Source organism: Palaemon carinicauda, chromosome 23, assembly GCF_036898095.1.
Source record: "Palaemon carinicauda isolate YSFRI2023 chromosome 23, ASM3689809v2, whole genome shotgun sequence".
NCBI lineage: Eukaryota > Metazoa > Arthropoda > Malacostraca > Decapoda > Palaemonidae > Palaemon > Palaemon carinicauda.
Window position 1 is genome coordinate 86214067 of NC_090747.1, and position 12396 is coordinate 86226462.

At 42.9% G+C, this 12396-nt stretch overlaps 1 protein-coding gene across 3 annotated transcripts in view; it reads left to right on the forward strand.

Annotated features, from left to right (window-relative positions):
- Ids (iduronate 2-sulfatase) overlaps positions 1 to 12396 on the forward strand; it is a 135498-nt gene that overhangs the window by 71676 nt on the left and 51426 nt on the right. For all 3 annotated transcript variants that reach the window (XM_068347113.1, XM_068347114.1, XM_068347115.1), the window contains exons 4-5: positions 466 to 643; positions 819 to 961. In XM_068347113.1, coding sequence (XP_068203214.1) covers positions 466 to 643; positions 819 to 961 — 321 coding nt within the window. The remainder of the gene's footprint in view (positions 1 to 465; positions 644 to 818; positions 962 to 12396) is intronic.

The window sequence follows — 12396 nt, forward strand, 5'->3', positions numbered from 1 at the left end:
GATTGGTGAAAAGTCATTTCTCATCCAACCTTAGATAGGGAAAAGTTGATGTACAGAATTTATACTGATAAATTTATTATTTTGAATCTCATAATGTCAAGAGCTGGATCTGTTACCTCTTATGGTGCTAGGTTCAAACTCTTCCCTTTGTTCTTAGACAGAGAAGGATGTTGGGTTGCTTGTCCCTTAGTCTGTTAGAGACATAATTTTGGGTTGGCAATTATATAGGATTGTGAATAAAGAATAAAGAAAATAAATTTCAGTTTTCTAATTCTTTAATAACTCATTTAATAGTATTATCTTTCTTTTAAAGCATGAATTGATTTAATCCTTTGTTGATATGTTTTTGGTATTTCGAAAATTCTAAGTGTTTCACGGTGCTTTATTATGAATAGTTTCTTGCCTTCTGTATTTTTATGCCTTTAATCCTTTGATGGGGCTTTACAATTTTCCAATTTATTTCAGCAAGCTCTCTGTGGTCCAAGCCGAACATCATTCCTAACTTCTCGACGACCTGATACTACGAAGCTTTATGATGTTCACTCTTACTGGAGAACGCATGCAGGCAATTTTACGACTTTACCCCAGTATTTCAAAAATCATGGCTATCATACTGTTTCATTTGGCAAGGTATTCCATCCAGGTATATATTGTGAACAAGATTTCAAGTTACATGTAGTACATAAACAGTTGCTTTATTAACCAGGTAACTTTTTTTTTAAATTTAAATAAATTCTAGTACAGTATTGGCATAAATTTGTAAGAAAATATATTTTTCTCATTCCAGTTATGCTTTATGCACTTCAATTCTTTCACAGGAATAGTCAGCAACCATACTGATGATCAGCCTTACAGTTGGAGTGAGGATCCTTATCATCCCCCTTCTCAAAAATTTAAGAATGCCCCAGTGTGCCCTGATAGTGATGGGTCTCTACATACCAATATATACTGTCCAGTTGAGGTTTGTAATATATTTTTATGTTCATAGATCATTAAAATGATATACTCTGATGTAAAATTTACTAATATTTGGCATTTCTGGGTCGACCTGTGACACCGAAAGCACAAAAACAATTACGTCTATGCGGGCAAGTCCAAAACAGAAGGATTACCTAGAGGGCGTTCGTGTGGGTGACGGTGGCGTGGTCCAAGTGTGGTTTCTGGGGTCGTTGTTACGGCCCTTCCCTTTGATGAAGGAGTTATCTAAATGGAAGACAGCCTGTGAATAGTGGTTTTCACACGCCCCTGATGTATACACGACACTCACGAGGTGCTCGCGCGAGGGTAGTAACCTCTGCATTCCATGCTTTTATCTTTCTCTGGTATATTTGGAAGATTTATATCAGAAAAAGTGTAAAGAAGGACTTTTTTCACCGGGCGTCACAGGTCTCTCCCCAGAAATAGATTTTTCCTTCGTCAAAATACCATTATTTTCAATATAAATCAAGCTTACTTCATATAACCTCTCTTTTTTTCATTCCCAAGTTGCATTGCTTATCATGTTTTACTGTTGCTGTTCATCTATTTCCATTGTTTCTGTCCAGTTTAGTTTTCCAATTTTTGGGGGAGTAGGACTTTTAGTTTCTGTTTTTAATACCTTATTCATCAGACCAGCTCTGTATTATGCCTAGAATTTTGTCATTGATTTTATTATATTCTGTATTACCTATATTATTTTAGAACCATTGTAATAAAGAACACAATAAGAAAAGTAAGGAAAGGAAAATAATAAAAAGAATTAAATTAAACTTATGAAAGAATCGGTCAGGAACGTTACTACATAGGCCACGACAACACCCAAATGGTTCATGGCCCTTTGTTTCCTCCACTCAATGTCGCTGCATAGGGCTGTGTCACAGCCAGGTTTCTATCCCTCTGAGGCCGAGGTCATGAAATCCCCCTCCCATGTCATAACCTGGATTTCCCCGGCTCTCCCGTTAGCCAGGTGGGACAGAGGTACACAGTCCCATGCACCTTCTGTTGACCACATGTTGAAGGACTCCCTAATGGGATGCCATATGATTTGGACCTCTTTTAAAAAAAAAAAGTTACTATCTGGAGGACCAAGAAGGAACGGGTTTAGGATGATAGCGAGACCTGCTTTGCACCACCCTTGACTCTAGCTTTGGACTCCCTCCCTTTCGTCACTGCGGCTTCATCTCATCTTCATTTTGTCCGTCGTGTCCGTGCGGATCCAGCACGTGTATCCTGCTTCAGCATATGCTGTCCAGCGATCTTCGCTCCTCTTAAGCCAGGTACACACACGCGTTCAAAAAACGTAACGCAACATGTTCTTATAACTAAAACTCTAGTGTGTTCGGAGACTGAAGCCAAGCACCATACATTATGTACACATTGTTGCGCAACGCAGTCATTCCCACCAGTTGTCGGTAAATGCCCGTTGCATCAAAGAGATGTTACATTACATGTTTCAAAATGTGTGGACGGAAGGTGAATTGCACATGTATCAAGTGGCTACGCTGAGTCTACTCAACTTGATGACACCAACAAGAACCAGAATTTTTTCATCTGATCCCTCTGATTTCTTTTATCGGTAAAAGTAACGAGATTAAGTACCTCAATACCCCATGTTGAAAAGTTGGCTCCGCTCAAGATTTTCATTGAGATGACGGCCCCAGGCCGGCGGTGGAGGAACTGGTACCCCTTGGCCTCCCAGTACTAGGTTGGTTCTGTCTCCCCATCCCAGTCATCAGAGGAAAGAGTAGGCACCATTCCTTCTGTGTCTGCTGTGATCAATGTTAGAGATCCTTCCCCTGCTGTTGTCCACTGCCCTGGTCCATCATCAGCCCACGATCACATTGATGGGTCTGTCCTTAGGTCAGGGCTTTTGTATTTGTTGGTGTTAGTAAATCTGTACTGTAGATCAGCCTACCACACCCACTACCCTTGCTGGGTAGGAGGGTACTCAAGATTTGTCTGTCCCTAAGGTACTGGACCGACAGAGGCAGACATTCCAGACTCTGTGAGTGTTCCTTCGTAGACGGCCTAGCACTGGATGAGGCAGCCTTGGCTCCACCTTCAGGGAGAACTTCGGTCATTGATCGGCACAGCAGTTCCCCCTCAAAGGTTGAGGCCATCTCTGTAGCTGCCCTGGTCAGATCTGGCTATGTTGGCCCCGAATTGTGTTGACAATCAGATCTGTGGGTCTAAGAATTCTCTTGCTTCTAGTCAGTTAAACAAGATCTTGGCCCCCACTCTCTTAAGGCAGAGAAGGTTATATGGGCTAGAGAATGCTGTGTCAGCACCTCTTACTGTTGACTGTCAGTGTGCACACTAACAGGAAGACTCCTTGGATACTTACAAGTCAGAAGTCACATCCTTCTTGGCTTCTTGAGTCAGCATCCATGAAATTGTCTGCCATGGCCTACCTCCAAGCTATCTCTTGTTTTGACCTGTAGTCGAGTGCAGTGACATATATCGCAAAGTCAAGGTTATCAATCACAGGGTTTTTGGAGAACTACAAGAGTCTTGTGCTGTTTGGTAGGGAAGTAGTGACCTCCTATGTAAACCAGTAAGCAGTGTTTTGAAGAGGAGGGATGTCTTGGGGTCCCAATTCTTAAAACAAGTTGATTCAGAGGTAACTCTGACACTCAGTAACAAGTCGATTTGGGTGGCCACATCTTTCCCTCCGAAGAGTCACATGCAAGCGGCGGTGAAGTGGAGAACTGACCTTTTTAAGGGATCTGCCGTGAAACTTCCGAGTTCGGCCATGCCTGCGGGCTCTAATGCAAGGAAGTCCTCTGGGGCCTTTCTCAGCCCCCCTTTCAGGACTGTCCGCAGCCTATTTCATCCGAAGGGAGCCTTTGCTTGCACAATCCTTTTTCCCTTTTGAGCCACTCAACCTGGTACCTACAGTAAGGTGGGGAGGGCAGGAGGGGAGGAGGGAGAGGGAAATGCTGATACCAGCCTTACTCCTCTCCTACTGCCACAAGTAAGGGAATGTCTGCCTGGCCTTTGGGCAAACTGGCAGAGACTTAGGGCCAAGCTGTGTGTCATGAGTGTCCCTCAAGCCAGTTATATACAGTACAACTCTTTTTGTACTGTCAGTCCCATTGTTTTACATACTGATGGGGTTTTTGCCCGATCATCCAATATCACCGAAAGTCTTGGCCTTGCTGAGAGAGGTAGAAGGGGTGTTGAAGAGAAACGCTCTTGAAGTCGTTCAGTATTAGTCTCCAGGCCTCTACAGTTGACTTCTCCTGGTGGATAAGTTAACTGGTGGCTGAAGACTGCTCATGGACATCACTCCACTGAATAAGTTTGTTCATCAAAGTTCAGGATAGAAATGGTACGGTTTGTGCTGAACTTATTTAGAGAAGGAGACTTCATGCTTTCAGTAGATCTGAGGAATTTGTATTTCTAGGTAGTCCATCAATCTTTTCGGAGGTACTTCTGCTTCTTCCTGTACGGTATGTTGTACCAGTTCAAGATTCCTTGCTTTGGACTGAATACTCCTCCTCAAGTGTTCACTCGCGTGTTCTCTTAGGTAGCACCTTGGGTCCATTCATGAGAGATACGTTGGTTGATGTATCTTGACAATTGGCTGATCCTGGCCTCCTCTGTGAGGCAGTTGCTACATGATTGTGATCGACTTCTTGCATTATTGTCTAATCTCACATGTAAGCAAAAGTTGAAGTTCTTGGTAATGCTGACAGACACACCAGCAGCAAGAGTCTTTCCTTCAGATGATTGCATTAGCAAGCTCAAAGAGATAGCTTGACAGTTCCTGTCCCAGGCAGTAATCCCAACTCGATCCTGATAGAGTATTCTCAGCTACCTTGCCTCGCTGGAGAAGTTCATTCCTCAAAGCGACATTTATCAGGGATCCCTTCAATAATATTCAAAGGTCGCTGGTCAGCCTAAAAGGATCACCTAACATTCCTATTTCAATGGGGCAGGAGGAAAACTCACCAAGGGAGTCCCACTCTATTCCTCACCTCCAGACATGCAACTGTTCTCAGATGCATCAAAGGAGTGGTGAAGCGCACACCTGAGCGACCTGGTCATTTTAGGAGTGTGGTCAGAAGAAGAGAAACATCATCTACTCATCAACATCTTAGTAATGCAAGAATTTTTTTTTAGCCCTGCAAGCATTCCAAGAATGTTTAAGGAGGCACTTTCTAGTGTCGATCAGCAACAACACGATCGAAGTAGCCTACGTCAACAAGCAAGGAGTCGCATCTTTTCTCCCCCTTTGTAACCTGACTGGCCTTTCATGCCATAGAGTTGTCAGCCAGATACCTTCCGGGCAAGAGGTATGTACTAGCAGAAACTCAGTCACCAAGGGCAGGTTGTAGGGTTGGAGTGATCCCTACATCCTTGTATAGCAGAAAAGCTCCTTGCTCTCTGAGGATCTCCGAGGATTGACCCATTTTCCTACCGTCTAAATGGGAAACTCAACCCCTTGTGTGTCCTTCCCCATTCCAGACCCATCGGCAGTGTTCACAGATGTCTTCCGTTCAGCATGATTCACCCGCTGATCAACTGAGTGTTGATTACGCCAGGCCTCCTCAGGATGACACTGGTGGCTTCCAGTTGGCCATATGCAGAGTGGTATCTTGATCTGTTAGTACTTCTAGTCGAGATCCCGAGAGAGCTACCCCAGTGGTCTACACTTCTCTGTCAGCTGCATCTTCATAGGTACTGCCAATATGTGAAGTTGTTGGAACTTGATTGTTGGAGACTATCCTGCATCACTTCTGAGTGAAAGGGTCATTGCAAGGTACTGCACAGATATCTGGAATTGGGTTATTTTTTATGATTGCATTTGTAGAAGGGATATTTTCTGGTTGGAGCACTTCTAGTGCATATCGTGGATTTCCTCGTCTTCCTTTGCCAAGAGAAGTGCCTCTTAGTCTTGGTTGTCGAAAGCTACCATGCAGCCTTGACTACTGTCTTTTAACTGAAGGTTATAGACCTCTCCTCCTCGTGGAGTTGTCTATGGGCTGAAGGCGTACTCTATTTAAGCCTTGAGAAGGTTGCTGAACAGAAATATAAGTCCCAAGACTGTCTGTGAAGAGAATACTGTAGTCTAGAGTTGTGCAGTCTCTCTTTTAACCACCTGCACTGAGGAGTGCAAGGTGGTGTCTTTTGAGTTTGTGCCAGAGTTCGTGGCCACACCCAGAATCCTACGGTGCATGACCACAGGTTCGAGATCTCCATCCTGTCTATTAAGTGAAGTGATGGATGGTAATCGAGAAGAGATGCTTTTGTAGCCTATGAGGACTATGAGGTCTTATCTAATAAGTACCCAACAGCTCATATCTGAGTGACAGTGCCTCTTCCTTAGCACTGGCAGAACGAATAAAGAGGTGTTGAGAAATGTCTCTTTCTGGCTTTGTGAGACAATCCATAGGGCATGCGCATCGATAACTGAGGTGGGCGAGGTACCAGCTTGGACCAGGGCTCACAAAGACAGGGGTATTGGCTCCATCCTAACTTTCAAGAGTAATCTTGCAGTTGGCTAGGAGTTCAAGGCTGGAGCTTTGAAATGCCCAACAAGCTTCACAGCTTTTTACCTACAGGAGTATAACCTTGACACTTTTGTTCTTGGTCATGTGGTGGCTGCTCAAATAGTTGTGTAACCAGCCTAGCTCCCACATGGAATAGGAAGCTTTTTGTGTATAGTAACATGTAGATGTAAGTCTGGGATGGAAGGTAGAATGACTGGCTCTCCTCCTTCATCTCTCCTTCCCCTCTCTTAGAGATGAAGCTTTCATATTGTTAATTGCGGGATCTGACTTGATGCTGATAAGCTACACTTCTGAGCTCTATTTTTTAGAATGTAAAGAAGTATCTCCCCCATATTTCCTTGAGGGGGAGAATGGCAGAATATATACCAACCCATTGATCATCATACTCCAGGTATATCATTCCGAACTGCTCTCCCTTTCTGATTCTTCCTTTAACCACACACCAATCTTCTTGTACATGCCAGGTCCTATCAGCCTATTCATCCGTATGATGGACAGATAAAGGGTTGCTAGAGTCCTCTCCTTGGCTCCTGTATGTTATCAGGTAGTCTTACACTTCCAGGGAAGAACATTAACCAACCAGGTCATTTGTAGGTGGACTTATGATCCACAAATTAGTGAGTCTCCCTATTTTAAAGGATGAAAGGTTTGTAAGCATGTAGGAGCTATTAAAATTTTTAACTGTAATTTGTATTTTTCCTATCTATATAAACCTTAGTTCTTTAAAGTTAAACTTCCACCTCAACCAACGATCTCAGTCCTGAAAAATCTTCGACAGGTGGGTGGGTGGGGCCACTCACCTGTTGCTAACTACCTCGTTAACAAATTCAATGGCCATTGCAGCTCCGCTGAAGACATTTCGTATTTTAAAGGACTCAAGTTTGTATAGCTATGAAAAATACAAATTACTTTAGAAATTTGCTAGTGATGGAGAGACAGAAATTGAATGTGTTTGAGATGAAGTGTCTGAGAAGTATGGCTGGTGTATCTCGAGTAGATAGGGTTAGGAACTAAGTAGTGAGGGTAAGAACGGTTATAAGAAATGAGTTAGCAGCTAGAGTGGATATGAATGTGTAGAGATGGTTTGGCCATGTTGAGAGAATGGAGAATGGCTGTCTGCTAAAGAAGGTGATGAATGCAAGAGTTGATGGGAGAAGTACAAGAGGAAGGCCAAGTTTTGGGTGGATTGATGGAGTGAAGAAAGCTCTGGGTGTGAGAGAGGCAAAAGAGCGTGCTAGAAATAGGAATTAATGGCGAGCGGTTGTGACCTACTTTCGGTAGGCCCTGCTGCTTCCTCCGGTCACCTTGGATGACCGCGGAGGTAGCAGCAGTAGGGGATTCAGCTTTATGAAGCTTCATCTGTGGTGGATAACGGGGGAGGGTGGGCTGTGGCACCCTAGCAGTACCATCCAAACTCGGTTGAGTCCCTCATCAGGCTGGGAGGAGCATAGAGAGGAAAGGTCCCCTTTTCTGTTTCATTTGTTTGATGTCGGCTACCCCCCAGAATTGGGGAAAGTACCTTGTTATATGTACCGTATATACTCGTGTAATGTTCGATTTTTGAAGGCCTATTTTTCAGTTTAAAAAGTAAGGGTCGAACATTACACGAGATATATATTTGAAAAAGTGAAAATTTCTGGCCTACCGGTAGGTAAACGTAAGCTAGGCCTACGCGAAAATTACCCTAGGCTATGCTACCTACCGGTAGGTAATCGTAGGCTATGCTTACACGTATATAAGGTTACCTATTGGTAGGTAAACATAGGCTAGGCCTATATAAACAGTACTAACCATGTTCATTTAACACCAGACATATTATTAGCATGGATTTTATTTCCTAAACCATCATAAATAGTTTTTTTTTTGCTAGGAGTAATGACTTTACCATAACGCAGCAGGTATGAAGCTAGCAAACTGTCGGGTTGCGTATGTTATAACGTGATATGGTTAATGAAAAAATAAGGCTCATTTTATTTTACATGGTATTGTATATTAATTGATATTAATAATAAACCGCAAAAATTTTTCCTAATTGAATCCACATTTTTTTTTCTCCAAGTTCGAACGCTAGTTTCGGTAACTCCAAACATTTTTACGGCTTGAACGTTATTTGTCGTTTCAGCGGACAGCGGCTGCAATGATTTGAAGCTTGAATTTTGCAGTAAATTTTTTATATTTCTTGGTAGACATCTTGATGGGTTATGAGTAAATTCTTATTCATATATATTGTGAGGAAAAAAAATGATTAGCATAACGGGTAATTATAATCACCGTAATTACTTGCAATTACCGGTAATGGTAATTTGTTACTCAAAACGATGAACTAATTTTGTTTGCTACTTGAAGTGTTTGCTTGTTTTTGAAAGCTATTAGGCGGTGATGATAATCGGCTGTTTGCAACTAAAGTGTTCGCTAGAAAATGTAAGCTGAATACTCAATTGTTATTGTAAACAGATGTTAGTATTTAGGTGTTGTTCCGATTTGTTTTATACATTTGTTTTTCGCACTTAGGCATAACCCTTACTTTGTTGGTAATTATGGTATGCTGGAGATAAAAGACATCTAGCCTACTGCCAAAATCAAGACTCGAACATTACATGAGGTATATGGTGAATTCATGATTTTGAAGGCAAAATAGGGGGGTCGAACATTACACGAAGTCGAACATTACACGAGTATATACGGTATGTATATATGTACTTTAGAATTCATTACATTTTCCTAATTCCTTGTTATTTGATGGTATGCATCGATTACTTAGATCCATTAGTTGATGCCTGTCAAGCACTTTCCACTGCAGTTGATAGTAGGGGGGGCTAAAGAGAATGCTCTTTTTTCTCAATATTGCATCATAATATTCTACTAGGCATGGATTCTTGTCCCCTATCTCTGTATTTTACACTACTGTACAATATGGGTAAATCTGTATACTTGTTCTGATATTCTAATTGCTATAGCCTAGGTCGTGACCCTTTATTCCATGGGGTAATGAATTCTTAGCAATTCTTTGTTTCAGAAATTCCCATGGACTTCTTCAAGTAACTTCAGTTTTGTACTTGGCAGTAGCAATTTAAGTTGCTCTTCAAGCAATGTAAAAGAAATGTATTTGTGGTGAAACAAGTGTAAATTATAAAAGCAAAACCAACAATTTCAATGCCAACTAATTGCTTTATCTTATAGTGCTCTCTTCTTATTTAATCTATATTGTGTGCTCGTCACTATGACCTGAGGACACCGTTCACGTACTGTATATACATACTAAATTACATGTGGCGAAAGACTCTCCTTTTCTTCTTTATTGAATTTGGCATTTGGGATTCATGTGGCTCCCTAAAGACTAGGAAAAAGTAATGGGATTTTCTCATAAAAATAATTTTGTTTGTAACTATGTACAAATTTAGGTAAAGTATTTTATGGTTCCATCCTCATCCATGTGTCTCACCCATTTAAATGGTAGCCTGCATTGCCAGTGCTATAATTATTATTATTATTATTATTATTATTATTATTATTATTATTATTATTATTAGCTAAGCTACAACCCCATGCTGGAAAAGCTTGATGCTATAAGCCTAAGGGCTACAACAGGGGAAAAGGACAAACTTGTAACAGTTTGTATTTTTCCTAACATACAAACCCGAATTCTTTACTATAGGAGATATTCTAGCGCGAGTTGGAAAATACGGCACGACTGGGCCTGTAGTTATCCCCCTTTTGGGGGTGGGGGACTACCGGCTGGTAGCTACTGAGTACCTTCAATCAGATTCTAGCTAGGAGGGAAGATTTGAGTAAAGAATTCGGGTTTGTATGTTAGGAAAAATACAAACTCTGTTTTAAGTATGTCATTTGTTCCTACACTAAATACAAACCCTCATTCTTTACTATAGGAGACTTAGTCTTGAGGTCAGGGTGGACAAAGGGTTCTCTATTCCTAGAGAAGATAGTCCTTAGACTAGACTCTATTAATGAACAATCTCCCATTAACTTTCCTTGTAGATCCCCAAAATCCAGCGTGACTGAAGGTTTGTAAATTCGCAGAAACCAAAGTTTCAGCATGAAAAGGGTCGGGAGCAATACCAGGACCCTTTCATACAAAGGGTTCCCCTGACCTTGAAAAGGGGAACCCTCGTGACTACGAGTATAACTTATACCCTATGATAGGAGTTAGATGAGTTTCATACCTTGTTTCCATTGATGAGTCCAGCCGAAACTGGTCACAGACTAGGATACCCAGATGGGAGGAAGAAGAAAGAGCAGAAGATAGATGGATGTTTTTCTAAAACCTAAAACCTCGATCAATGGCTACTGTCCCCTGAAAGGGCGCAAAGGTAGTTACAGCACCTGCTGACCTGCCACAATAGGTCCTATAGAAAAGGTATTTAGAGACCTATGTGTCACATCTGATAAATAGTTGGAGGTGAATGTAGATTGGCGCTTCCAGACTCCAGCTCTTAAGACTTGGGAGACTGAGAAATTCTTCTTAAACGCCAGCGAGGCAGCCACTCCCCTAACTTGATGGGCTTTGGGTTGAGGTGCCTCAGGGTCTCCGTAAATGGCTCTCGCAATAACTTTCTTGAGCCAGAAAGAGATGGTGTTGCGAGAGATTCTCTTCTTAACCTTGTTGGTACTGAGGAAGAGATGACGGAGGCGTGGTCTGAAAGGTCTGGTGCGCTTCAGGTATTTCCTTAGCGCCCTGACCGGGCACAGTAGCAATTGGTCAGTATCCTGAGTTGCCCTATTGAGGCTGGAAAATTGAAATTCTCTAAACCTCTCATCGGCAGATGAAGGATTCTGGGTTTTGGCCACAAAGCTTGGCACAAAGTTGAGGGAGACTTCCCCCCATCCTCTAGTATGGGTGACTTCGTAGGATAGACCGTGAAGTTCACTAACCCTTTTTGCCGAGGCCAGAGCTACAAGGAAGACGGTCTTAAGGGTAAAGAAGAAATCAGAGGCCCTATTTAAGGGCTCATATGGAGGTCCCTTTAAGGAGCGTAAGACCTGGGACACGTCCCAAGGTGGTGGTCTAATCTCCACTGGGGGGCAAGATCTCTCAAAACCTCGAATCAACAAGGTGATATCTTCTGAGGTGGAAAGGTCAACTCCTCTCAGTCTGCAGATGAGGCTTAAGGCTGAACGATAGCCCTTAATTGCCGAGACTGAAAGGAGTTTCTCCTCCCTGAGGTAAACTAGGAAGTCTGCTACTAAAGGAAACACATCTCGCCCTCTACACCAAGCTGCAAACACTCTCCATTTTGCTTGGTAGAGGTTTGTGGAAGATTTGCGCAGGTGCCTGGACATGTGTTCAGCCACCTTTCCTGAAAAGCCTCTGCTTCTGAGGAGAGACTGGACAGCCTCCAGGCGTGAAGTTTCAGGAAGTGGATTCTCCCGTGGGGGATACCACTGTGTGACTGCGTCAACAGACGGGGTTCTGGAGGCAGGAACCTCGGCACTTGAACCCGCAGGGAAAGAAAATCTGCGTACCACTCTCTGCTTGGCCAAGCCGGAGCTATTAGTGTTAGTTTGCAGTTCCGTGAGATCCTGAGTTTGTTGATCACCCTTCTGAGCAGGCAAAAGGGAGGGAAGGCATAAGCGTCCAGGTTGTCCCAGGAGTGTTGGAGGGCGTCCTGGATCGCTGCCTGATGGTCTGGAACTGGGGACCCGTAGCGGGGAAGTTTCGCATTCAGAGAGGTGGCGAACAGATCTATTGTGGGTAAACCCCACAAAGCTATTACTGTCTTCGCTACTCGAGGATCCAAAGACTATTCTCCACTCAGCACTTGGTGATGCCTGCTCAGCTGATCCGCCACGATGTTTCTCCAGCCCGGAATAAACCTGGCTGAAAGAGAAATGTTGTGGTTTTCTGCCCACTGGCAGATCTGGACTGCTAACAGACAGAGGTCTC